Source organism: Puma concolor, chromosome E2, assembly GCF_028749965.1.
Source record: "Puma concolor isolate L17-30 chromosome E2, mPumCon1.1.hap2, whole genome shotgun sequence".
NCBI lineage: Eukaryota > Metazoa > Chordata > Mammalia > Carnivora > Felidae > Puma > Puma concolor.
In genome coordinates this window covers 47,696,101-47,721,948 of record NC_141681.1, presented here as the reverse complement: position 1 = coordinate 47,721,948, position 25,848 = coordinate 47,696,101, and the positions used below count along the sequence as shown (strand labels likewise).

Genomic DNA, 25,848 nt, shown 5'->3' with positions numbered 1-25,848 from the left:
GATGTTAGACAGACGGGGACCCGGGAACGGTCTCTGGTTGTCAGAACTGGGATTTTATTAAATTGGAAATCCTATTAACAATGAGGTCAGACGGGGTCATCAGGGAGAGGTTTTGAGGCTGGGGTGGGAGGTAGCCGGTTTTGGCCGCGGCCACTGTGGACCACGATGTCGTCGTATTCATCCTGGGGACAAAGGGGGCAGGCACAGGGGCTCAGGCGGCTGTCACCCCGCCTGCTGTCCAGCTGCTTCCACCCACCCCGACAGCTGGGTCTTGTCTCGAAGCCCCAGCTCGCCCAGTCATCCTTCAACTTCCCTGCTCTTAGTTTTCCACACACCACGTTCAAGGTCACCTGTGTTCTCCCACCACCACTGCCTGGGCTCCGGCCCCACTGCTTTGCCAGTACTTAGGCAGCCACAGCCACTGGGGTCTCCCTCCTCCGCCCCCTCCCTCTGCCTCTACCCAGATTCCTCGCCGCCCCCCCAACATCGTCCCTGCCCAGAGTGGGGTCTCTGCCACCTGGGTTCTCCAATGCAACCTCCTCACCGGAGGTCTCTCCCCACTGCTGCCAGGGTTGGAATCAGTGCTTCCCGGAGCCTGAGTTCTCCGACTCCTGCCCTGTGAGATCACTCCCTACGCTGTCAGCCACCATTGCCAACCAGTACCATTATCAGTCACCACGATCGAGGTCTTTTCTCTAACTCTGCCCGAGTTCCACCTCTGCCCTTGCCTTCGGTTCCCCACCACCACTACCCGCGTGCTCCCCACCACCCCTGCCCAGGTCTCCCTGCACAGCTGCCCGAGTTCTCGAATCACAGCAGCCCGAGGTCAGTCTCAACGTGCTGCCTAATGTCTCTTCTCCCCCTTCCCGTCTGCCCGTTTACCCTGACCCCCCGGCTGGGCCGCTCGGTCCTGGCCCCCCACTCACGCCCTCGTCCCCGCTGTCACTGTCGCTACTGCTGCTGCAGGGGCCGGGTCTGTCATCCTCGTCCTCGGGCTCGGCGGCTCCATGTGCACGGAGAAGGCGGGCGAGGATGGGGTTGGGCCGGAGCGTGGCACTACCCAGTGGGGTGCGGCCACCATACATGCGGGCGGCAGGGTCGGCCCCTGCCCTCAGGAGAAGCTCCAGCACGTCGGCTGCTTGGGCCTCCACTGCCAAGTGCAGGGGGCTCCGGCCGCACGTGGGCTCCTGCGAGGCGCAACAGAGGGGTCAGGGAGGCCCTGCCCCACTCTGGGGGCCAAGCCTCCCTGCCACATCCTCTCCCCAGGGCAGCTCACCGGTTTGTTGAGGTCAGCTCCAGCCTCCCGGAGCAGCCGGACCATCTCTGCGTCTTTGTGGATGACGGCCACGTGAAGCGGGGTATGGCCTGTGGATAGGGCGACAGGTGTCGGACGATGGGGGTGAGGGGCCTGGGCCTCAAATGCCAAGGTCCCAGGGGATGGCTTTGTGGCCTGAGGAGACTGAGTTTGGGGTACAGCTCCTGATTTCCTGGGTATGTCAAACAGGCTTCTGCAGCCCAAATGCCTACGTCTCGGTGGTCTGGAACTTACTGGGGGTGCCAATGCCCGGCTTGTGGCATGTCTGGGGCTTATGGATGAAGAGCCTGGGGGCTTTGGACAGGAGGCCTGGATCTTGGGACCAGGAGACCGAGTCTCTGGTCTTTACTTCACAAAGGGCCTGGACCCCAAATTCCTGGGTCCCGAGTAGTTGAAGGGCCTGCGACCTTGGAAGGTGGAGAGGGCCCTAGACACAGGGTCCTGGGTGATCTCAGTCCCTTTGTGGAAGGGGCTTAGGTCCAGGCAGTCGGGCTTAGAGGTGGGGGAGCCGAGACTCAGATGCCTTTTTTCTCATGAGGCCTGGCTGAGGGCTGTCCTTGAACCCAGTGTCAATCTCTGGGAACCTGGGCCTTCAGTTCCCTCGTCCCGGGCGGGCTGGAACCTGTGGCTGGTGAGAGGGCGGGAGCTGTGCCTTCAGGCTGGGCAAGCTGGACCCAACAACCGGATCTTAGTGGCTCCAGGCCTGTGGGTGACAGGTCTGGGTCCCAAGTGGTCCGGGTTCCGAGCTCCACATGACCAAGTCTCAGTAATCTGGGGCTCGACGGGGGACCGTTCCCAATGCCTGGGCTCCTGAAGCCTCGGTATTATTCCCCAAGGGGCTGGGTCTGGAGTCAGGAGAACCGAGCCCAGAGCCAGGAATTCTCGCTCCGCCTGGGAGCCCGAGCCCTGCCCGGTGCCTGAGAACCCCTCACCCTCATAGTTTTCAGCCTCCAGCTGCAGCTTCCAATCCTCCTCGCTCTCGTCATCTTCCTTCTCCGAGTCGGGGTCGGGGTACGAGGCGACAGGCAGGCGGTCGGCGTCAGAGGTGCGGTCGGGGCCCTGAGCGAGGTAGGTGTTGGGGGCTCCCCTGGCGCACCGGGGACGGGGCTGGAGTAGCACACGGGCGCAGGCGTGTGCCCTCATGCGACAGGCCAGGTGCAGTGCCGTGTGGCCCCCGCGCTCCGCCACACGCAACCCGGCACCCGCCGCGTACAACTTCTCCACTGTGGAGGCCTCCCCCAGGATGGCTGCCAGGTGAAGGGCTGTCTGCGGGAGCAGAGGGCAGGGATCAGGGGGTGCACGGAGAACCCAGTCCCAAGCCCTAAACTGTCCCCGGGGGGCTCACCTGGCCCAGGTCATTCTGCAAGTCCAGGTACTCGGTGCCAGCCGCGAAGCCTAGGAGGAAATCCAGGAAGGGCTCATGCTGATGAATCACTGCCAGGTGCAATGCCCTGAAGACAAAAACAGGGAGCAGAGCACAGAAGTCTGGAACCAACTGTCAGGAATCTAGGAGGGTCAGGTCAGTTAAGTCAGCATATTTGTTTAATCAGTGCTTTGGTTTTTAAAAATTTTTTAAAGTTTATTTATTTACTTTGAGAGAGAGAGAGAGAAAAAGTGAGAGTGGGGGAAGGGCAGAGAGAGGGAGAGAGAGAGAGAATCCCAAGCAAGCTTCCGCACTGTGGGCGTGGAGCCCGATGCGGGGCTCGAACCCACGAACCGCGAGATCATGACCTGAGCTGAAGTCGGATGCTTAACCAACTGAGCCACCCAGGCGCCCCTAATCGGTGTGTATTAAGTAGGACTTCTACTGCCTCCCAAGACGAAATAACAGGGACCAGATTTCCCTCCCATCTGAATCAACCAAAAAAATCTGACAAACTATGGTATAGGAAGCAACAGTTTTCCAGATACTAGTCCTCATGCAATGAATGACCATGATCCCTAAAGAGGAAACAAAATGAGGTGAGCCCTTCAACTGATTGCCAAGTTTACCATCTTGAGAGTAGACACCGCACAGAGAGGGGCCTCGCAGATTGCATACGAGGCAAGAAGGAGGGGAGGCTGGGGAAGGCAGGCAGCTAGAGTCAGAGGACAGAGAACCCAAGAGGAGAGGGCTGAACAGGGAGAGACCCTGGGGGGTCTACAGAGGGGCCTCTCGAGTATTTGGGAGAGTGCTGATTAATGCAGGGGTGTGAAGAAACCATCCAAAAAGATTAGGGAAACATGCCCACCGCTCACAGGAGACCAGGAATAATGCCTGTTCCCACCAATCAGACTAGGAAAAACCCAAGGACCTTGGGTAGAATACTCTGGAAGGTTCTTACCTCAGTTGTGGGGAATAATAAGCCCTAGATGAGGGCTGCTCAGGACCCACCCAACAAATCATGAAAGCAAAACCCCAAAGGATCAATCCGCTTACAAGTAGTTGGGTTTTTTTTTCTTTTTAATGTTTATCTACTTTTGAGAGAGAGAGAAAGAGAGAGAGAGAGAGACAGACAGAAGGCAAGTGAGGAAGGGGGGCAGAGAGAGAGAGGGAGACACAGGATCCCAAGCAGGCTCCAGGTTCTAAGCTATCAGTACCGAGCCCGATGTGGGGCTCAAACTCACTAACCGTGAGATCGTGACCTGAGCAGAAGTCAGACACTCAACCAACCAAGCCGCCCAGATAGCCCGAACTGCTTACAAGTAGTTTAACTGCATCCCAAAACAACACTCAACAGTATTTATAGGAATCCACAACTTGCTGGCCTAACAAGGTAAAATTCACAATATTTGGCATCTAATCAAAGATTACCAGGTAGGTAAATAAGCAGGAAAACATGATCCATAATGAGAAGGATCAATCAGTTGAAATTGACCCAGAAATGACCCAGATGTTGGAATTAACGAACAAAAACATTAAAAGAGTTCATTATAAGTGAATCTCAAACATTCAAAAAGTTAAGTAGAGACATGGATGATAAAAAAAAAAAAAAAAAAAAAGACTCAAACCAAACTCCTAGGGATAAAAACTATAGCATCTGAAATGAAAAATACACTGGGTGGGATTAGTAGCAGATTAAACACCACAGGAAAAAAAGATTAGCAAACTTGAAGACTTCACCATAAGAGCTATTCTTAATGAAACACAAGAGAACATTTTTTTTTAACGTTTATTTATTTTTGAAAGAGAGAGAAAGAGACAGACTGCGAGCAGGTAGGGGCGGAGAGAGACGGAGACACAGAATCCAAAGCCGGCTCCAGGCTCTGAGCTGTTGGCACTGAGCTGGTTGCGGGGCTTGAACTCAGAAACTGCGAGATCGTGACCTGAGCCGAAGTCAGACACTTAATTTAATTTTCCAAATCCACAGATCCAAGAAGCTCAATGACTCCCAAGAACAAGAAATACTGAAAAAAAAAAACAAAAAGACAAAAAAACAAAAACAAAAAAAACCTATGCAAAGGCCCAACATAAAAGTCCTGTTCAAAACCAATGATGAAAACAAAAATTTCACACGAGCCAGAGGCAAAACTACTTTAAGTACAGAAAAATAAAAATAAGGCAAGGGAACACAACGGAGCACCACTTTCAAGTATTCAAAGACAGTCAACCCAGAATTCTTTAACCCAGCGAAAACGTCTTTCAAACATGAAGACAAACTAATGACGCCGAGAAAACTCATCAGCAGCAGACCCATATCGCCAAAGCAACATTAAAGGAAATCTGCGAGCAAAAGGAAAATGACATCAGACCACAATACGAACTGACAGAGAAGAATAACGAAAACTGAAAATAGTAACTATGTGGGTAAATATGGAAGATTTTTTTTCTCTTGTTACTGTAAGGCTCTTCAGAAGGTAATTTGGAAAAATAGCTGACTGTTTAAACAAAAATACTAACAAAGTATGGGGGAGTTTAGGACACACGTGTAAGTGGAATGTATGGCAACAATAACGTCGAGGCCAGGAGGGGACAGATGGAAATATATTCTCTTCTAAAGTTCTTTCATCTTTTACCCTATGTGAAATGACATATAAGCCCAAAAAAGCAGAAGTCAGCAAACTTTTTCTATAAAGGCCAGTTAAAGATTTTAGGCTTTGTGGATCCTACCGTGTCTCTTTTTACCTACTCAGCTCTGCACTTGTGATACAAAAGCAGCCACTGGCAATATATAAATGACCCCGCATGGCCGTATTCCAACATAACTTTCTTTGTGCAGTCTGAAATGTGAATTTCACATAACTTTCACTTGCGGCAAAATATTCTTCTTCTCTTCTGATTTTTTTCAACCATTGAAAATGTAAAAACCATTCTTAGCTCACAGCCTTACGAAAGCAGATGGCTGGCCAGATTTTGCCTGGAGGCCACAATTGGCCAACCATTTAAATAACAGAACAAAGAGAAAGTTAGTAAAGCCAGAGGGCCTGGCTGGCTCAGTCAGTAAAGCATGGTTGTGAGTTCTAGGTTGTCAGTTTGAGCCGCACGTTGGGAGTAGAGATTACTTAAAAATTTTAGTCGGTTAAGCATTCGACTTCAGCTCGGGTCATGATCTCATGGCTCTTGAGTTCGAGCCCTGCGTCGGGCACTGTGCTGACAGCTGGGAGCCTGGAGCCTGCTTTGGATTCTGTATCTCCCTCTCTCTCTGCTTCTCCCCTGCTGGCACTCTCTCTGTCTCTGTCTCTCTCTCAAAAATAAATAAACATTAAAAAGTTTTTTTAAAAAAATAGAGAACACTGTACCCAACAACAGAATATCCATTCAAGTGCACACATAATGTTCTCCACCATAAAACAATTCTCAATAAGTTTAAGAGGATTCAAGTCACATAAAGTATGTTCTCAGTCTACAATGGAATTAAATTGAAAAGCAATTTAAAAAAAAAAAAGGGCACCTGGCTGGCTCAGTCAGAAGATCATGTGACTCCTGATCCTGGGGTCATGAGTTCAAGCCCCGCATGGGGTGTAGGGGCTTAAATAAATAAAACTTTTTAAAAAATCAATTTAAAAAGGGACATTTGGAAGACCTTCCAAATACCTTGAAACTAAATAACACACTTCTAAATAATCCACTGGCCAAAGAAGAAATCAAAAGAGAAATTAGAAAGTATATTGAATTAAATGAAAATGAAAACACAGTATATCAGAATTTGTGAGACTGCTAAAGCAGTACTATGGGAAATTTATAGCATGAAACACCTATATTAGAAAAGAAAGGTCTCAAATGGATAAGCTCAGCTGGCACCTTAAGAAACAAAAAAAAGAAAGAGAACAAATTAAACCCAAAGTAAGCAAAAGAAGGGCAAGAATGAAAGTCAGAACAGAGATCAATGAAATAGAAAGCAAAAACCCAATAAAGAAAATTAATGAAACCTAAGCTGGTTCTTCAAAAAGATCACTATTTCCTGAGTGCGTATTATGGGTCAAGCACTGTTCGGTCACTGAGGACAGAAGAGTGAACACAATGAACAAAAAACCCAGTACAATCCGTCACAGGGGCCTTTACAACCATTGTCCCTTCTACATGGAGTGCTCCCCCCCCCAAATAATTCACTGGTCTCATTTTCCTGCTTTATTTTTTCCCAAAGACCTTACTACCTTCAGACATACCGTTTCCCTGCCTTTCTTTTATATTGTTTTCATTTTTCTGTCTTTCTTCCTTTCCTCTCTCTTTCGCTCATTCTCACTTTGTGTCTTTCTTTCCTTCTCGGACCCTTTCTTTCCTTCTTTCTCCTTTTTTCCCTCCCCGCTTCCTTCCTGTCTTCCTGTCAGTCCATCTGTCCTATCGATATACCCACCCTTGGAACGCAAACTCCACAAGGGTTTAAGCTTTTGTCCGTTTTCTTCACTGCTTTATCACAGCACCTAAAATAGGCCCTGGAACCTGGTAGTGTTCAATAAATATTTCACACGTGAACCCTGCTATAATGGAGCTTACGTTTTCTCTTTGAATGTAAGATTTTAAGATCAGTGCTCAGAAGGTAGAATCTTGGAGTCAAGGCCAAGTATTAATTTTGGAAATCTAAGTCCCAGGCTCATAAAGCAGGAGCTAAGGATCAAAGATCATATTTGGAGGTAGGAGGTCGGGGGGGGGGGGGGGGGGGGTGTCTGAACTACAGCTCTAACAAAGGTCTCAGGAATAAGGTCAGGAAGATCAATAGAGTTTTGGGATCAATGGATAGGGATGTGGAGCTCTCTATGAACCAGAGTTCAAGAAAGGAAGATCAGAAATTAAGGCGCTAAGATCAAAGTTGGACAGTAAATTGCTTTTACTGAGGTTAGGGCTTGGCGGTTAGGGATCAGAAAGTCAAGCATCACAAGTCAGATTTAGGAGTGAAAGGTTAGGAAGCCGGGTTCAGAGACTAATAAGGAATCAGACGTCGGATCCTTGGGCCCGGTTTGGCAGCCTAAGGTTCACTCACGTGTCCCCATCTTCAGTGATGTAGCCGAAGACGAGGGGCGCCCACGACAGACCCGGGCCCAGCTCGGCGCCCAGCCCCGGTCCTCCGGGGGCTGCTGCGTCCGGACCCAGAGAGCCCAGTCCACTGTCGCACCATTCGTCGGCCTCCGCAACTTTCCCCAAGCACGCGACCCCCGCCATAGCCCCCGACGCCTCAGGGGTCCCAGCGGCCGCCCGCCTATAACTAAGCTCTGCCTGAAGTCCTGGCGCTTCCGCCCTGCGGGGAATTCCCCAACACTCCCCCTGATTTATCCAATCAGAGTGAGGTAAAGAGTACGCGCCCCGCCCCCTTACCACACCCTGACCAATCAGAGTATTCAGATGGACCGCGACTCTCTACCCATTCCCACATTTTCCGGGCGCCCTTTACCAACATGGCTGCCGGCGCGGAGCCCTCTGGGACTCGTAGTCCTCCTGTCCGCAAGTCTTTCTAACTTAAGAGCCGCTCCCCGGACGTTGTGTGAAAGCCTGTATGCATCCGCGATGGTTGCCGGGAGTTGTAGTTCTCTGCCTGGTCTCTGCCCCTCCTGTTTCCGGTGCCGTCACGGGACAGAGCAGTCGGTGACAGCACCGAGGGCCCCCGCCCCGCGCCCATGGCCGAGCCGGACCGTGAGTCGGGGGCCCCGGTGGGAGGGTCGGGCCGCGCCGGGGCCTGGCTGAGGGCTGCAGGCCCCGGGGCCCGAGAATGGGCATGGTGGGGCTGGAGGTTGGGACTGCATGGCGGAGAGTGGGATTGGGGGTACGGGAGGTCGTTGCCAAGTGATCCATCCTGCTAGATTGTTGGGTTTCTGGGTCGCGAGATTTTGAGGGTCCGTTTGCCACGTCCCCCAAGTTACTAACGATCGCCTGTTTCTCGCACCTTGGTTGCTGGGGACCCTCGTTGCTAAGGATTTAGATTGCCGCAGACCCGGTTGCTAAGGGTACCTGGTTGTTAGGGGGAATTGTAGGATGCTAGGGGACCCCTGGCGTCCCTTCCTATCTCTTCCCTCTAGTTCCTGCGTCCCCCATAAACATACCATCCCCACTGCACCTCACTTTCTAAATTCGTCTCTAGTCAGAGTATCTCTTATCTCTTGTCTTCCTTTTCAAACTTCCCTCTGTAAACCTAACCCTCCCTGGATTCGCGCGCGCTCACACACACACACACACACACACTCACTCACTCACTATTTCCTTCCTCACTTCTCCTAAGTCCTCATCCTGCCCTGTATGCCTTACTTTCTCCTCCCTCTCCTAAACCTTCCTGTCCCAGGCTCTTTGTCCCTCACTAACCACCTCTCCTGCCAGTACTGTCCACTGTAATATCTGCTTCCCCCTCCATCCCTTCCCTCCCTCTGCTCCATTTTTGCCACCACCTCCCATCCCAGTATAATTAGGTTGGTGGGTCTTCTTGCCCCCTGCCCTTCTGCTTTGAAGCCCTTCATTCCCCCTTAACTGTGCCCCGCACTGTAACCACGTCTGCTCCCCCTCCTCCCCCAGCCTCTGACCCTCTGGAGACCCAGGCAGGGAAGGTGCAGGAGGCTCAGGTGAGATTTGGGGAAGGGTGGAGGGAAGGAGAGAGATGGACTCATTCCCGCACCCCACACTGGGGGGGAGGTGGCAGAGGGGAGACAGTTACCCCAGGGCCCTCAGCTCACTGCCCCAGTCCCTTGCCCCACCTCCCGGTTCAGCCTCCTGGGGAATGGTGGATTCTGGGAATTGTCAGAGAGGGGTGTGCCCCCTTAACTCCAGGCCTGCCCTCCCAAACTTTTCTCTTTCCTTGCCCCCTACCCCTGTCCTTTCTGAACTTCATTTATGCTGGGCATGGAAGAGACAGGTATCCAGTTTTGATCACAGAACTCACAGATCTCATGGACAAGTGACTAGAAAATGACCCTACAGGGTGATTCTGAAAGTAGCTCGAGGAAGAGTAAACTTTGTGGGGCCACAGGGATTCCAGCCAGTCCCTTCCCAGGAGGAATCCACAGGCTGGGCTAGGAGTCAGACTGAGATACAGACGCATCACAGTGAGCGAAGAGTGACTTAGAATTTTCTTAGGCAGAGTGAGAAATGGCACTCCATGCAGAGGATACAGCTTGTGCAAAGACTGGGGGACACGAAGGGTGTAATGTGGTCAGCAGTCAGGTGGCTGGGAGTGGTTAGCTTGTTATATTCGAGGTTAGCATTTATTGAGTCCTTATTCCAGCCAGGTACTCTGCTCAGTGCTCTGTGTACATCATCTCATTTCATCTTCCCAGAATCCCTGGGGGGAGCAAGGCCTATTGTGGCCATTTTACAGATGAGGAGTCCGAGGCAGAGCTGTTAAGCGACTTGTCCTCTGTCCCCCAGCTAGAAGAGCAGGGACTGCTTTGCAACCTACAGCACCTGGCACGTTGCCTTCCAGACACCTCAGGGAGAGGTAGACACGACACCTCACAGAGGCTTGAAGGCCCCACCAGCACCTCCGGCTCCCCCTTAGGCCAAATGGCTCCCACACGCGGGGCAGGGCCCTCGAGTCCTTCCACAGTGCCTCACTGTCCGCTGCTGAAAGAATGCCAGGCCACCCACAGACGCGAGATCACTGTTCAGATGTAGGGCAGCGCCGAAGCTGGAATGCTTAAAGCCCCTGACAGATGCGGGGCAGGGCCACGCTGAGGGGGTAAAAGCCTCCTGCCAGGCCAGGGCTTCTCCCTCGCCTGGCTCCTAGGGCTCAACCACTGTCACAGCAAAAGGTTTAATGTTCAAAAGGGATCCTCAGTCCCAGAAAGAGAGATCCGAGGATGTAAATTGCAGCATTGTCTGTGACAGGCCAAAACTGGAAACAGCCCAAATGGCTGTCAGCAGACGGGTTAAATGAAGTATAGTGCGTCCTTACAATGCAACACTATGTAGCTTTTTTAAAGGAGGAGCTGGATCTATAGTATATTGTTCTGCGGAAACCGCGAGGTGCAGCATCGTACTATGGTAGGACCCATTTCTGGAAAAATAGTGAGTTTTATAGGCAGAGAAAAAAATCTAGAGCGATTGCCATTCTGCTGTTAATAGTGGTTATATTGACCCGGGGTGGGTGAGGGAACTCGAGGCAAGCGTCTCAAGTCGTACATTGTCTAATGGCCAGAGTTTTTGCAAAGCTTATGTAATCTTAGAAAGCAATAATTAAAAAAAAAAAATGTAAATACGTCTGGAAGGGCAGTTCCTATTCAAAAAGGCTTGGAACCAGAGCAGAGAATGATGGGGGAGGGGCTGGTCGGAGGGGTTTTAAGCAGGAGAATGGGTTGGTCAGAACTGTGGTTTTTGCGCGGTCCATTGCAGGACCCAGCCCTGCGCACAGCAGGTATCCGTTCGTTCAGTGGTGGATGGTTCTGGAGCAACTGCCAGGGGCCAGACCCTGTTGTTGGTTGGTGCTGGGCATCCGGCGGTGAACACGAAAAGTCCCTGCCATCTTGGAGCTAACATCATGGCAGACTCCATACGCGGGGGTGATTGGACGGTTAGACTGGAGAAGCCAGTAAGAGGGGCCCTTGGAGCCGAGGGGGTGGTGGCCTGACACAGCCAGGCCATCACCCCGAGGGCCATCGAGTAGATCGGAGGTGAAGGCTGAGGCTGGGAGCTCAGGGAGGAGGCCAGGACAGGGACCCCGGAGGGGGAACAGGCTGGACCCAGGTGGAGCCCTGGGCAGGGGGACACATCATGGCAGGAGGGCAGGAGAAGGAAACAAAGACTCGGGGACAGAAGCCACACTGAGCTAGGACCTAGGAGGAAGAACAGGTTCAGGAGAGATGCTAAGGCCAGTTTGGAACACAGTGGGAAAGAGAGGGCAGGGGTCACTTCAGGGGAGGCATCCAGGAGGCTGCGGGAACCCGGTATCCAGGGACAAAGAGGTAGCATCATCAATGCCCGGGCCAAGGCCATGAGGCAGCTAGCCCAGGAAAGGTGGAGAGAGGAAGTAGGGAAGGCGCAGGACAGAGTCTCAGACCCGCCATCTGGGGGCCTGATCGAGGGGAGGAGTATACAATGAGATGGATGTGTCGGAAAGGTGGTGTCCGGGGCTTCGAGCAGGAGAGCCCAGGGCCCCAGGGTGAGGACCAAGGCGTCTCTACTGGCATCATTCACAGGAGAGACTGGAGTGAGGAGGGCTGCAGGGGTGCCAGAACCCCGCAGGCTGCTGCTTGGAGCACCTCTCGTAGGTTAACCACTTCATCTCAGGTGGCCCTCCGAGGCAGTGCCCTCCGAGCTCCATTCCCGAGATACAGAGCGTCAGGCTCAGAACAGCCGGGAACGCACAGGCCGCTGCGCGCTCCTCGGGAGTAGGAGGACCAGGTTTCCAGCCCAGGCAGCCCACCCCAGAGCCCGCACGCCGGCCCCCCACCGCACCTCACTTCCTTGGGCCCACTCCCAGCCGGAGGCTTTTCCCCCAGACCCGGGTGCCACCCTCCCCTCTCCTCCCTCCCTCACCCCACTTCTGGGGCCTGCTCACCCCACCCCCACCCCTTCCAGGACTCAGATTCAGACACTGAGGGAGGAGCGGCTGGCGGAGAGGCCGAGAGTGAGTATCTTCCCCGGGAACAGGGTCCCGGGGGAGCCGCCTCGGGCAGGGATCCCATTTCTGCCCCTCGCCGCCACCGAAGGTGACGTTCAAAGTATGTCATAATGGGTGCGGAGCCAGCGCCCGAGGTCCCTGGTTGCGGGAGGGGGGGTGGGGGATCCCGGGACGGGGCCCCTGAGCACCCCGACTGAACGCCCACCCTGCTGTTCTCTCTCTGCTTTTTGGCCAGTGGACTTCCTGCGGCATTTCTTCTCCCAGACGCTGGGCCTGGGCACCCAGAAGGAGCGGCTGCTGGACGAGCTGACCCTGGAAGGGGTGACCCGCTACATGCAGAGCGAGCGCTGTAAGACCCGGGCCTGCGTTGCCCCTGACTTGCTTTTGCCCCGGCCACTTGAGCCATTCGCCAGTCACACCTTTTGTTGGCAAGTAACACGAGGAGCCCAACGCACACGGCTTATTACACCGGAAAGAGGGTGCCGCCCCTCTAACTAAAACCTAGCACTGAGCACTGCTGGATTCAGAGGCTTCCATGATGTCAGAAACCTTAATAACCCCGTCCGGGGTTCATGTTGAGGTAGAGGTGGCACCTGGCAGTCCCGAAGGCCAGGGCTAGCCCCTCCCACCGAAGAGGGCATCTTTCTTCCAGTGGTTCGAGCAAAATGGTCCAGGCCAAAGAGCAGAGAGTGGCTCCAGTTGGGGCCACGTTGGGTCAGACTCCTATCCCAAAACCCATCTCCGTGTCTCTGATTGGCCAGACCCGGGTCACACATCCATTGCTGATCGGCCGGGCCTGTTTGATAGAATGAAGGTGATGCCAATAGGAATACCTCGTAGGGTCCTTAGGGTGCCATAAATTAACAGAGATGGAAATGTCTGGAAGAGGGCCCGGAACAGAGCAAGATCCGCGGACCCTATGACAAGTATTACAGGAAGCGTGTTTCAGGGCTGGTACGTGGGTGCCTCTCTACTAGGTCACCGTGTCAGTGTCATGTATATTTCTCGCAAGTTGAGGTCACCAGAGTCTGGGAAACCGGGCCCTCGGCAGTCCTCAACTAGAACAATCGACCCTTTGAGGGTCCTGAACAGCCTTTTGTTGAGGACGTCTTCTCCCGTTTCCCTGTCCTCGGGCTGCTGCCTGCTCCCTGCTCGGGCGTCCAGGCTTCGTGCCCTGAGCCTCCCTCCCCCGGGGCAGGCCGGCCAGCCGTCTGCAGGGCTCCTCCTGGCCAGGGTGCGCCCCATGGAGAACACAGGAATTGGCCACAAAGCTTTTGTTCCTTCCGTCCTCCTACACCTGGGTTTTAGGACAGTTGTCTATAAGGCCGCCTATGAGGGGCAACAGTAAAGGACAGCAGTTAACCGAGCCCTCACCATATGCCAGCAACCGAGCTAAGCACTTGATAGGCGCCCCGTCATTTGATCTTCACATTGTACCTGTGAGGTCATCGCAAGGGTGATCTGGACAGAGCAGGAAGCAGAGGCCCAGAGAGGCCGTGACTGGCTGCAGGGTCACACAGCTGGCAAGAGGCAGTCAGGACTTGACCCCAGGCCCCCTGAATCCAGACCACGTGCTCCCTCCCGTGTGGCCCCAGCTGGCCCCAGCTGTGCCTGGCCCGAGGGCATCCCGGAGCGGAGGGCCTCGTCACCCTTGCCGTCCTCTTTTTCACAGGACACACCGGAGGTAGCCAGTTCAGGGGCCTCACACTTGTGTCTGTCCATCAGCGATGGGCAGGTGCCAGGGTACCGCGTGGCAGGGCTGTCCGCCAGCCAGCAGCTGACGAGGCGATAGGACTATTTCTGCACAGCCCCGAGTATTTTTGAAATGATTTAACTCCTACCGTGTCTTCCCGTTTTCTTTTCTTTTTATAATTTTTTTTTAGTTTATTTATTTATCTTGAGAGGGGGAGGAGCAGAGAGAGAGAGAGAGAGAGAGAGAGAGAGAATCCCAAGCAGGCTCCACGCTGTCAGCACAGAGCCCAATGCAGGGCTTGATCTCACGAACAGTGGAGATCATGACCTGAACCGAGATCAAGAGTCAGGCAATCAAGAGTCGGGCGCTCAACTGACTGAGCCGCCCAGGCCCCCCTTCCTATCTTCTTTTCTGAAAGCTGGGGGAAATGGCGGAACAAAGTGCCTACATGTGTACAAATCCTGGGTCTCACGAAGTACAATCGACTCAAAAGAATAACAGAAACACGTATATAGTGTTTGCTCAGTGCCGGGCACTGATCTAAGCTTTACATGAATGAATTCATTCTCTCGACGGCCCCGTGAAGTCAGTACTGTAAGGATGCCCATCTTACAGAGCAGGAAGCTGAAGCCCAGAGGGGAGATCTGAACTAAGACACCTCCCTCCTCACCGGTGAGCAGGAAAGAATGTGTATGATATGCTAGAAATAGATGGTCATCCAAGACTGTGTCCAAACGGTGAGGCGTGGGGGCGCCGGGGTGGCTCAGTTGGTTAAGTGTCCAACTTCGGCTCAGGTCATGATCTCACGGTTCGCGGGTTGGAGCCCCCCATCGGGCTCTGTGCAGACAGCTCAGAGCCTGGAGCCTGCTTCGGATTCTGTGTCTCCCCTGCTCTCTGCCCCTCTCCCGCTTGTGTTTTCTCTTTCTCAAAAACAAACAAACAGTTAAGGGGGAAAAAAAGGTGAGGTGTGGCCAGAGGTTTTTTTACAATAAGCCGTAGCTCTTCGCCAGGACACCTGTGCCCCCCAGCCTTCTCACTAAGATCTCGTGTGCTTTCTCTAGAACTAGTCAGAAGGAGAAACTTCCCTCTGAGTGGCCTTTTCTCGAATCTAAGTTGGCATCATTTCAACCCGTAGATTCCTTGTCCCCATGCTGGCTCTTCCTTCGGTTGACTGTGTGACCCTTGCTCTCCCTGAGCCCTGGTTTCCTCATCTGTATAATGGGCGCGTTAACTCCCCCTGCCTCGAGGTGACTGGGAAGGCCATCCATGCATCTGAAATGTTGGCCCCAGGGCCTGGCTAAACTTGAGAGAGTTTACTCTCTCTCAAGACTGAGTAAACAGTCTTGGGGGCTAGGACGTTGTCATTGGGGGGCTGAGCACACTGTCACATGATGCATAAACTCCTTTCCTCCAGGTCGCAGGGTCATCTGTTTGGTGGGAGCTGGGATCTCCACGTGTAAGTGCCTCCCTTCCCCCAGTAGCCATTCCCACGTTGGGGGGCCCCCCTTTCAGAGGCTGGGGGGAGCCACGTCTGGGCCCTTGACAGAGGAGGATGTGGTATAGATGGGGCCGAGGTCCCTGACCCTGCCCCTCCTCCCCCAGCCGCGGGCATCCCTGACTTCCGCTCCCCATCCACGGGCCTCTACGCCAACCTGGAGAAATACCGTCTTCCCTACCCGGAGGCCATCTTTGAGATTGGCTACTTCAAGGTGTGTGTTGCCTGGGGAGGAACGTCTGTAATGGTGGGGGGAAGGGATCCCCTGACCGCAGGGCTCAGCGCACCATCAGGATTCCGGTTCTCTCTCCCACAGAAACATCCAGAGCCCTTCTTTGCTCTTGCCAAGGAACTCTACCCTGGACAGTTCAAGGTGAGCTCTCTTTTCCCTGGTGGACAGGAAAGCTTGGGGGAACAGCAAGGCATGGGAAGGCTTCCCCTGGGGCCTCTCAGACAAATGTCGCATGGGCCCTAGGCTGCCTGGGTCCAACTCCTGGTCGCTCACTTCCTGCCCTTGTGACCTTGAGCCTCAGTTTTCTCATCTGTAAAATGAAGCTGATGATAGCCTATGAAACCTCTTGGAAGGCTTACCTGAATTAACAGTACACGTAAGACCCCAGACGGGAGCCAGGCCGATTGTGTACGGATCCCAACTCTGCACCTGTGCGATCTGGCAAGCTGTGCCTCAGTTTCCTCGTCTGTGAAATGGGGCTGGTGGCGGTCCATGCCCCCCCCCAACCCCCCCCCCAGACCGACGTGTGACGGTTCCATGAGGTAAAACAGCCAGAGCGCCTAGAACAGTTCCTGGCTCATGCCGAACGTGCTGTGTCATTATCACGATGTTCCCATTGCTCCCCCGCAGCCGACCGTCTGTCACTACTTCATCCGCCTGCTGAAGGAGAAAGGGCTGCTTCTGCGCTGCTACACGCAGGTAGGCGGCCGTGGGCGTCCCTGGGAGGAGGGCTGGCCGGGTGGTCCTGGAGCCTCAGTGCCCCGCCCCCTGGCCCGCAGTGCGTCCCTTACCCCCTCTCAGCCTCGGTTTCCCCTTCTGTGAAGCAGAGGCCAGGACGGCTTCACCCTTCGGGTCCGTGGTGGCACGACAGCGAGCTCCTCTGGGAGCCATCCCGTGCGTAGTGAGACAGGACCTCACGTCTGGGGGCTGCCACGGGCACTGTAGATCTCGTGTTTGGTTAGGAGTTTCCGCACCCGGCCACGGAGTGACTCGGTCTAACCGGATCTGTGCATTATGACCATTTTGCAACTGCTGGACACGGAGCCGTTAGGAAGGGGCACCTTTGAATAATGTGCCCTAAGGCGTTGTACATGCCACAGGCCATGGCTCACGCGTGTCAGGTGCTTAGCCAAGGCCTCGCCCTGGGGTTCTCTGGCAAGGACGGCTCACCTTGTTGGCTTCTGGACTAGTCAGCAAGATGTTTTGGGGGTCTCGCACCCCTAACGGTAAAAACTGCGCCTCTACCTTCGTTTTATGAATACGTGTTTTACGAGTGCCTGTGAATACGCATTGAAGTTACTCGATGTGGGGCGCCTGGGTGGCTCAGGCGGGTAAGCATCCGACTTTGGCTTAGGTCATGATCTCCCGGCTCGTGGGGTTGAGCCCTGCGTCCAGCCCTGTGTCGGGCTCGGTGCTGAAGCCTGCTTTAGATTCTGTGTCTCCCTCTCTCTCTGTCCCTCCCCGGTCTGCTTTCCCTCCGTCTCTCTCTTTCAAAAAGAAAGACATTAAGACAATTATTTTTAATCCATTACATAATGTAGCAGTGATATCACGCTCTACGTGAGACCTCAGAGCCCAAAATCATAAAAGAGAGAGAATACCTGAGCGTGAACGGGAGTCCTAATACTTCTCCCCGCACCTGGCTGTGTGGAGCCTGCAGCCCGCGAGGCTGCCACCAGGGGGAGGATGAATTTTTAAGTCCAGATTTCTCAGATGGGGTCAGGCGCTCCTGCCTAGCTGCCCAGGGCTGGTGGTGGCAGCCGGGGAAGGGACAGCCGCCTCCTTCCAGGAGGACACCCCCCCCCCCCCCCGGCTCAGCAAAAACCCGACCTCTCTTCCCAGAGTCAGTTTTATCCACGGGACGTGGCTCAGACATGATACAAAACGCTCACTCGAAGCCCAGTGCCTTCCGGGCACGATTGCCTGAAATCTGCAGCACGGCCCTGGTAGTCCTCTTCCGCCACGAGTGTTTACAGAGCGCAGGCCCCGTGCCAGGCCCTGCTGGCAGCGACATCCCCGCCCCCCCAGAGCTGCTCATCTCATGTGGGGAGAGAGACACTGGGCAAGATGGATAAGGAGGACATCTTGTCAACAAGGTGTCAGGGAAGGCCTCACCGAGAAGGGGCCATTTAGACAAAGACCTGGAGGGGAGAGTGTGTTCCAGCCGAAGGGAACAGCCAGGGCAAAGGTCCTGAGGTGAGACCGTATTCGGCGTGTTCGAGACGCTGGATCTGAATGAGCAGAGAGGACGGCAGTAGAGAATGGAGGAGGCGAGCTCAGTGAGGTGACAGGGACAGACCGCGGGGGATCTGGGGGCTGCTGAGTAGGACGGTGCCGCAGGACAGGGGACGGGACCTGAGCCAGGTGTCCCTCCGGCTGCATATAGGGGACAGACCAGGGAGGAAGCTGCTGCGACGGTCCAAGCAGGAGAATATGGAGGCTGGCCCAGGGTGGGGGCCCAGGAGGGGAGAAGTGTGCGGGTTACCAATCTGTTTTGAAGGTGGAGCCGGCAGGCCGCCCTGAGCGGTCACTGCCCGGCTGTGCCTGAGGCAGAACCCCGTGAGCCCTCCCTGGGAAGCAAGCGGACTGCAGGCTGTGTGTGCGTGGAAACCGGCATAAATCCGCGCCGGGGTCCGGGGGAGGGCGCGGGCGGTTCTCCCCCACTCGCGGTATTTCGTGCACGGATTTAACTGCACCTGCCGCTCCAGAAGGGCCTGTTACAGAAAGCAGATAAACGTGGAGAACCATGTTCCCCCCTCATGTGTCACGAAACCGTTCTTTGCCTTTCACACTTGTCACCCTCTCCGTCAACCTCGGCCGCTTTTTGAGTCACTGACCCAGTTTTCTGGAACACATTGTCTTCACTTCTTTCTGAATTGCGATGACACAGCGCTTTTGGAGCTCCGCATGACGCTATTTTTATCTCAAGATACAAGGATCCGTTCAAACATGAGAACGCTCGCCCTGTTGGCTCAAGCCACTGTGAGCGCCACAGCAAGGCAGCTTCTGGTCCTTTAAATATATACGTGGCACCTACACTCCACACAGGGCTTGTACTTGGCTTTCTTTAGCTTCTTGTGTGGAAGACCCTTCCATAGCCACTTCTTTCTTTTCTCTCTTTCTTTCTCTTTCTTTCTTTCTTTCTTTCTTTCTTTCTTTCTTTCTTTCTCTTTCTTCCTTTCTTTTTCTTCTTCCTTTCTTTTTCTCTGTTTGTTTGTTTCTTTCTTTCTTTCTATTTTATTTTTTTATTTATTTTTTTTTTAATTTTTTTTTTTAACGTTTATTTATTTTTGAGACAGAGAGAGACAGAGCATGAACGGGGGAGGGTCAGAGAGAGGGAGGCACAGAATCTGAAACAGGCTCCAGGCTCTGAGCCGTCAGCACAGAGCCTGACGCGGGGCTCGAACTCACAGACCGCAAGATCATGACCTGAGCCGAAGTCGGACGCTTAACCGACTGAGCCACCCAGGCGCCCCTCTATTTTATTTTTAAGTAATCTCTACACCCAGCGTGAGAACTCGAACTCACAACCCCGAGATCAAGATTTGCACGCTCCACCAGCTGAACCAGCCAGGCGCCCCAGCTTTTTCAAAGCTGCCATTGCCTTCGTGTCCATCAGGGGGGACACGGTGTTTTGAAACAAAAAGTGAGCCAAAGTTTAAAAAGCAAGAGATTCCAGACGAAAATCCAGACTTCAGAGGCGCCTGCGTGGCTCAGTCGGTTAAGCGTCCGACTTCGGCTCAGGTCACGATCTCACGGTTCGTGGGTTCGAGCCCCTTGTCGGGCTCTATGCTGGCAGTGTGGAGCCTGCTTGGGATTCTCTCTCTCCCTCTCTCTGCCCCTCCTCTGCTCCCCCTCTCTCTCTCAAAAAAAAAAATTCCATACGTAGGCAAACAAATAGACACATTCATATATAGTTTTCCCATAGCCTTTGTTCTTCTGTGCCTTTTAACATCTTGGAGAGATCATTTGAATATCGGAACATACAGGTCAGCCTCGTTGTTTTCTTGTTTGTGGTTTCTCTATCAAAAGTGGCCTGAGAGAATAACAGAGGCATTTAAGTAGTTCTTTTACAAGCCCTTTATTTATTTGCATGCACACTGCTGGCTCACGAGCGAGCCAGCGAGGCAGTAGACGGAGTCAAGTAACAAAGGGAAAACTAATGCAGGGGGAGGGGACAGGCTGCAGAGAGTCTGGGAACAGTGGCTCTTGTCTGTGCATTTGGGGAACAGGCTGATCGCTGGCAGGGAGCAGAGAGAGCGGCTGGGGCCGTCTGCCCTTGAAAGAGAATCCTTTTGGCTGCTCGCGGAGTCTCAGCTGCGGGCCGCACGTGACCGGCCGTCTCTGTGTGGCGTCTGCGGGTGTGCTGTGTCACCACCTGCCTCTACAGCATTCCTCGCGGGCAAACAAAAGCTGCTCCCAAGGGGCTGCGTGCTCGAGGCAAAATGAGAGCACATATGTCTCTGTGGAAGAGAAGAATAGCCTTGCTTGATCTGACACGGAGAATACCTGTGTCTTAAAAGAACGCAAGTTAATATGACATCTCCGAAACAGCCCCCGGCGAGAAAGCCGGCTGCTAAGTAGGAAGACGGTGATGGCAAAGAACCAAATAAACCCTCCTGATTCCTTTATGTTGCTGCTTGGCCAGGCCTGCCACATACAGCTGTGCAGGTTGCGCACTGCACAAGGATGCCACATGTGAGGGGTTCTATTTACAACGGAGGCATTGTAGGTTTGTAGGTTAGTTTCGACAAATTTCTGGCAGGTGGCACTAACGCTGTGCGGCCCTGACAAAACAAATTTCCGGAAAGATGTTAGGAGAGGTGTCTGAGTGTGCAGAAGAACCCCATGCGGGCTGACGGTGGCCGTGGGCCTGGGCTCACAGACAGAGGAGTTTGGGCCCCACCTTGAGTCATCTGCGACTTCGACACTTTCAGTGGCACTACCGGGGCGGCCGGAGGAGTTTACAGGCACACCCTGCGCCTTGCGGGCTTCTGGCAACGCCCCGCTCCGCCTGCTGCCCCGGAGGGATGTGTCTCCTTGCTGAGCCTCTTCCCGCTGCCTCCTCTCCCTGCAGAACATAGACACCCTGGAGCGGGTGGCGGGGCTGGAGCCCGAGGACCTGGTGGAGGCCCACGGCACCTTCTACACGTCACACTGCACCAGCGCCCTCTGCCGACGGGAGTACACGCTAAGCTGGATGAAAGGTGAGGCGCCCCGGGCTCTCCTCGAGTGCAGGCCCCCTGCCGAGCAGCCACCGACGGGGCCTCCATGCCCCCCCACCCCCACCCCCGGGCACCCGTTCTGTCCTGCTCCGTGGCTCTTCTTAGCAGACAGTGGCCGCCCCCCAAGATGGGAGGGGGCAGCGGGGTTTCATCGGTCCCAGCGCCAGCTCACAACCAGGCTATAACGGAAGCGAGCTCCGGACCGAATTCAGCCACCCGCACAGATGCGCGTTGGCACAGAGGCCCCCAGTTGGTCTGTTCTCTGCGGTCATGACACCCTCGCTCTTTGCCCTTTGAGGGGCTCTGATCTGACCGTACACGAGGGGCTCCTGGAGGCAAACGCAGCTACATTCTGCAAAGAGCAGAACCGTCTGATAGAACTTTCTGAGAGTGAGAGGAGGGAAATATTCCCGATCTGCGCTCTCCAGTATGGCAGCCAAGGTGACCACGGAACTGAATTTTTCATCTTTCTTGTCGTTTTTATGAGTTGAGACGTTAAAAGCCAGGGCCGCGACCACCACGTTGAACAGCCCTGTGCTAGAGGCACAGGACCCGATAGCCCGTGAGTCGGATTCGGGCAAGCAGATTCCATGGCGTGTGAGGCTCGGTCAGGGATGAAGGCGGAGGGCTGGCCCTAGAGGCACAGGCTACGGGGCTTGCTAAAGTCTGAGTCCCTGTTCGTGGAAGGGCAGCGTGTCAAAAAAAAAAAAAAGGCAGGGGGGGGGCGGCAAAAAATTCGGCCAGTCCACATTTCTCAAATGCCAGTGAGAGCCTTTGCCTGACATCCATTGTGCGGCTGAGAAGTCACGCATTTCACCCAGGGGAAGCCATTTGTGACACCCTTTATGCTGGTTTCACAAAGCCCCTGGTGTCCGTGTGAGACGGGACAGCTGCAGCATTTGTAGCGGGGCCTCCGGAGTGTGGCCTTTCTGCTAAAACGCCAGCTGACCACCCCTGGGGCGACGATTCTTGAATAGCTCCGGCGCGCGGGGGTGGGGGGGGGGAGGGGCGGGGGGCGACGCACGCGACCCTGTCCCGTGTCGCTGGCGGCAGTGGCCCACGCGCCGCCGCACAATCTCCTGCTGTCAGTGCCGACATCCCTCGGAAAATGACAGGCAGTAAAACAGTGCTCTGTCAATACATGTCGAAAGAAGGAACCAATAGTGGGACAAATCAGCTAGGGCTCTGTGGATTGCCTGTGACAGCGTGTCCCAGCGCGTCCCAGCGTCCTTAATCAATAAGCAGTAAGGAGCGTGGTTGTCATAACGCTGGTGTGTGTGTGTGTGTGTGTGTGTGTGTGTGTGTGTGTGTGTGGAGGTGTCTGTCACAGAGCCAGGGGACCGGAAGCAGCTGGGCCTAAGGAAGTGTCCCCACCCCCGGGTCATCTGCATATTCCTGCCTCTCTGGCACCAGGCCTGGGACGCACTAGGCCTCTCACCCAGGAGAAAATAGGGCTCCCCTCCCAGACCCACCCGGAGAGCTTTTTCGCCCAGGTGGGGGTGGGGGGGCTCCTTTGCCCCTTCTGAGGACAAGTTTCTGCTCGTTCATCTGTTCTTGTGTTTATTCTTAATTCAATAACTGTAGCCTGGTGCCCGGAGACACCCCAGGAATCCTGGGGTTGGGGGAGGTGGGGGCGGCTGTCTAAGAGGGGAGCAGGGCAGACACCCCGGAGGCCCCCCAGGGCCTGGGGCGTGTTTGCTGACCACGAAGGAGGCAGGCAGGCTGCAGCCCCACACCCCGGGGCCCGGAGTGGCTCACGCCGTCCTCTCCCTTCCCCTTCCCCACGCCCAGAGAAGATCTTCTCCGAGGTGACTCCCAAGTGTGAGAAATGTCACAGCGTGGTGAAGCCTGGTGAGACCGGCCCCCCCCCGCCCCCGCCCCCGCCACGAGCCCCGTCCACCCCACCCCTGGCCACCCTCTGTCCCTGACCAGTGCCCTGAATCTGCCCCCACGGAGAAGGGGTTCCATAGCCCCTGCCCCCGCTGCCCTCGGGTCTGCCTCCTGCTCCTGCCTGTTTTCTCTCTCTCTCTGTCTCTCTCTCTCGATGTGCCTGTCTCTGCCTCCCGTTTCACCTTCTCTTTCTGTGTCTGTGTCCGTGCGTCCATCCAATTCTGCCTCAGACATCGTGTTCTTCGGTGAGAACCTCCCGGCGAGGTTCTTCTCCTGCATGCAGTCAGTAAGTGCCCCACCCCCGGCCCGCCCCACGCTCCCCGCTCCCCCGAAGCAGGGGCAGCCGGGCCGTGCCCGGGGGCAGGTGGCTTCCCCAACTAGCTGCGGGTGGGCAAGCAGGGGGAGGCGGCGCAGTCTCAGTCGGTTGAGCCTCGGGAACCCTCACCGGCCCCCCCCTTCGTAGGACTTCCTGAAGGTGGACCTTCTCCTCATCATGGGCACCTCGCTGCAGGTGCAGCCCTTTGCATCCCTCATCGGCAAGTAGGTTGGGAGTGGGGACCGTGGGGGGGCCTCTGGGGGGGGGGGAGCCGGGACAGGTCCTTACCACTCGGCTCGCCACCCCCCAGGGCACCCCTGTCTACCCCGCGCCTGCTCATCAACAAGGAGAAGACCGGGCAGGTGAGTTGACTCTTATTGGAGCCCCCCCTCTCTCCCCTCCCCCTCCCCACCCGGGTCCCACTTTCCCTTTCGCTGCCTTCCTGGAGACCTGGGACCCCTCAGCTCAGGCCAGGGATTCCAGAACCCGGAGGGTCAGAGGTCAGGCCACCTCAACTCGGAGATTCTACAGGCCCCTGGGTCGCTCGGGACTCTTTTGAACCAAGTGACAGACCCCAACTCAGAGCAACCCGAGCCAGAACAGGAGCTCTGTGCCTCCTGCAAGTGAAGAGTCAGGGCGAGTTGGTCGGGAGGCGCCCCCTCCCTCTTTTGGCTCTTTTCCTGAGGTGGCCTCCCTCCCTCATCCCTGGGGAGGGCTGCTTCCTCCAACAGGCCAAACATGCCATGTGCCAGATGCTGTCCTAAGCACTTTCCTTTTTGTATTTATTTTTATCTTTAAAAATTTTATCTTGGGGCGCCTGGGTGGCCCAGTCGGTTATGCATCTGACTTCGGCTCAGGTCCATGATCTCACGGTTTGTGAGTTCGAGCCCTGAGTCGGGCTCTGTGCTGACAGCTTGGAGCCTGGAGTCTGCTTCGGATCCTGTGTCTCCCTCTCTCTGCCCCTCCCCTACTCACACTCTGTCTTTCTCTGTCTCTCAAAAGTAAATGTAAAAACAAAATTTTTTTAAAATTTTTATCTTAAGCCGGCTCCACACCCAACATGGGGCTTGAACTCATGACCCTGAGCTTAAGAGTTGTGTGCTCTAGGGGCGCCTGGGTGGCTCAGTCGGTTAAGCGTCCGACTTCAGCTCAGGTCATGATCTCACGGTTCCTGGGTTTGAGCCCCACGTCCGGCTGTATGCTGACAGAGCCTGGCTCAGAGCCGGCTCAGAGCCTGGAGCCTGTTTCAGATTCTGTGTCTCCCTCTCTCCCTGCCGCTCCCCTGCTTGTGCTCTATCTCTCCTTCAAAAATAAATAAACATCAAAAAATAAAAAAATAAAAGACAGTTGCGTGCTCTACCGACTGAGCCAGCCAGACGCCGCCTAAGTACTTTCTAAGTATTAACCCGCCGACGGTCCAGGGCTAGGAGTGGTTTGGTAGTTGCCCCTACTCTACAGATAAGGAAACTGAGGTTCAGAGAGGCCAAGTCACTTGAACAAAGTCACAGAGCAGGGAACAAACCCAGGCCACCTGGCTCCAGCGTCTGTGCTCTGAGCTCCCCGCCCGCCCCCACAGACTGACCCTTTCCTGGGGATGATGATGGGCCTGGGAGGAGGCATGGACTTCGACTCCAAGAAGGCCTATCGGTGAGTCCTGGGCCTGTGAGGGTCAGGGCCAAGGTGAGAGGGAGGGTGTGAAGATACACGGACTGGGAAGAGCGGGCAGGGCCCTGGGACAAGCCTGGGAGCTCTGACTGTCCCACCCACAGGGACGTGGCCTGGCTGGGTGACTGTGACCAGGGCTGCCTGGCCCTTGCTGACCTCCTTGGATGGAAGGTAAGGAGTTGGGCCACCTCGGCCCACCCTGAGCCCAGTCCCTAGTCCCCTGCCCCGCAGGTTCTCTGACCCCAGGATGCACGGTGACCTCTGACCTCGGTGAACTTTGCCCCCCGCAGGAGGAACTGGAGGACCTCGTCCGGAAGGAGCATGCCAGCATAGATGCCCAGCAGGCGGGGTCGGGGAGCCCTAACCCCAACCCTTCAACTTCGCCCAGGAAGTCCCCACCTCCTGCCAAGGAGGAGGCCAGAACCTCGGAGGGAGAGAAACCCCAGTGACAGCCACGTCCCCCGGGGAAGGATGCCCAGCAAATCTGGGACAGCAGAGCCCCAGCCAGCCCTGGCCCCCTCTAACTTGCAGCTCTCATCTGGGGAGCTCAGAACCTCGTCCCAGTCTCTTAACCACTTCCTCTCAAAACTGGGTTCCCAGCCCCCTGACCCTGGCAGATCTCTAACACCTCCCAGGGGCCGAGGCCTGGGCAGTCCGGCTGTAACAGCCCGCGGTCTCTAACCACCCGCAGGGCCGAGGGTCAACCTCCCCTCATCTCTAACTGCTCCCGGGCCAGGGCCGCCTCTAAACTCCTAACTATTCCGCCCCGGGCCCCAGGGCTCCCAGGGCTCCCATGCCCTCCACTGCTCCTCGGGGCCTGTGGCCAAGTAGGGCCAGTCCAACCTACCCTGGGCGGGCCCCTCAAACATCACTCCCACTCAGTGGGGGGAGCTGAGCCTGAAGGCCTCCCTGGTCTGTGTCTCCGACGCCCGAAGCGGGTGCCGGTCCCCTTCCCTTGGGACCCACTTCCCATGCGGGGAGGGGCAGATAATGTTGCTTATTGGAGACAAATTAAAAACAGAAACAACTAACGATCAGCTCTCCAGCCTCCCAGTTCCTTTC

General features: G+C 55.2%; 2 protein-coding genes across 9 annotated transcripts; one reads left to right on the top strand and one right to left on the bottom strand.

Moving 5' to 3' along the window:
* Nucleotides 1-32: 32 nt before the first annotated feature.
* NFKBIB (NFKB inhibitor beta) lies at nucleotides 33-7,986 on the bottom strand. Of its 2 annotated transcripts, none has more exons than XM_086689712.1 (6): nucleotides 7,714-7,986; nucleotides 2,661-2,766; nucleotides 2,248-2,374; nucleotides 1,277-1,365; nucleotides 927-1,187; nucleotides 33-182 (listed from the first exon to the last, which is right to left on the bottom strand). In XM_086689712.1, exons 1-6 carry the CDS (start codon nucleotides 7,890-7,892, stop codon nucleotides 87-89), a joined length of 858 nt encoding a protein of 285 aa, XP_086545838.1. In that variant the 5' UTR covers nucleotides 7,893-7,986; the 3' UTR covers nucleotides 33-86. The 2 variants fall into 2 exon arrangements, with proteins under 2 accessions (XP_086545838.1, XP_025770396.1); XM_025914611.2 differs by having other exon boundaries at nucleotides 2,248-2,581; nucleotides 7,714-7,984.
* Nucleotides 7,987-8,219: 233 nt separating this feature from the next.
* Nucleotides 8,220-25,818, top strand: SIRT2 (sirtuin 2). Of its 7 annotated transcripts, XM_086689710.1 has the most exons (18): nucleotides 8,254-8,360; nucleotides 9,231-9,294; nucleotides 11,862-11,913; nucleotides 12,228-12,276; nucleotides 12,506-12,619; nucleotides 15,378-15,419; nucleotides 15,566-15,672; nucleotides 15,775-15,831; nucleotides 16,321-16,389; nucleotides 20,768-20,897; nucleotides 21,403-21,477; nucleotides 22,707-22,766; nucleotides 23,036-23,091; nucleotides 23,269-23,345; nucleotides 23,432-23,483; nucleotides 24,698-24,768; nucleotides 24,891-24,957; nucleotides 25,077-25,818. In XM_086689710.1, the coding sequence occupies exons 1-18, from the start codon at nucleotides 8,345-8,347 to the stop codon at nucleotides 25,233-25,235; spliced, it is 1,317 nt and encodes a 438-aa protein (XP_086545836.1). In that variant the 5' UTR covers nucleotides 8,254-8,344; the 3' UTR covers nucleotides 25,236-25,818. The 7 variants fall into 7 exon arrangements, with proteins under 7 accessions (XP_086545831.1, XP_086545832.1, XP_086545833.1 ...); XM_086689705.1 differs by lacking the exon at nucleotides 9,231-9,294 and having other exon boundaries at nucleotides 8,220-8,364; nucleotides 11,849-11,913; XM_086689711.1 differs by lacking the exon at nucleotides 9,231-9,294 and having other exon boundaries at nucleotides 8,349-8,364; nucleotides 11,849-12,050.
* Nucleotides 25,819-25,848: the final 30 nt, after the last annotated feature.

Bases quoted from the DNA above. Each gene is read 5' to 3' on its own strand.
- SIRT2 (XM_086689705.1), top strand. From the start codon at position 8,235: ATGGTTGCCGGGAGTTGTAGTTCTCTGCCTGGTCTCTGCCCCTCCTGT. The intron at 11,914-12,227 runs GTAGGTTAACCA...CACCCCTTCCAG, and splicing joins TGCTGCTTGGAGCACCTCTC to GACTCAGATTCAGACACTGA. The intron at 15,673-15,774 runs GTGTGTGTTGCC...TCTCTCCCACAG, and splicing joins TTGAGATTGGCTACTTCAAG to AAACATCCAGAGCCCTTCTT.
- NFKBIB (XM_025914611.2), bottom strand. From the start codon at position 7,892: ATGGCGGGGGTCGCGTGCTTGGGGAAAGTTGCGGAGGCCGACGAATGG. The intron at 1,366-2,247 runs GTGAGGGGTTCT...CCCTATCCACAG, and splicing joins GGAGGCTGAAAACTATGAGG to GCCATACCCCGCTTCACGTG. The intron at 183-926 runs GTGAGTGGGGGG...CTTTGTCCCCAG, and splicing joins GTGACAGCGGGGACGAGGGC to GATGAATACGACGACATCGT.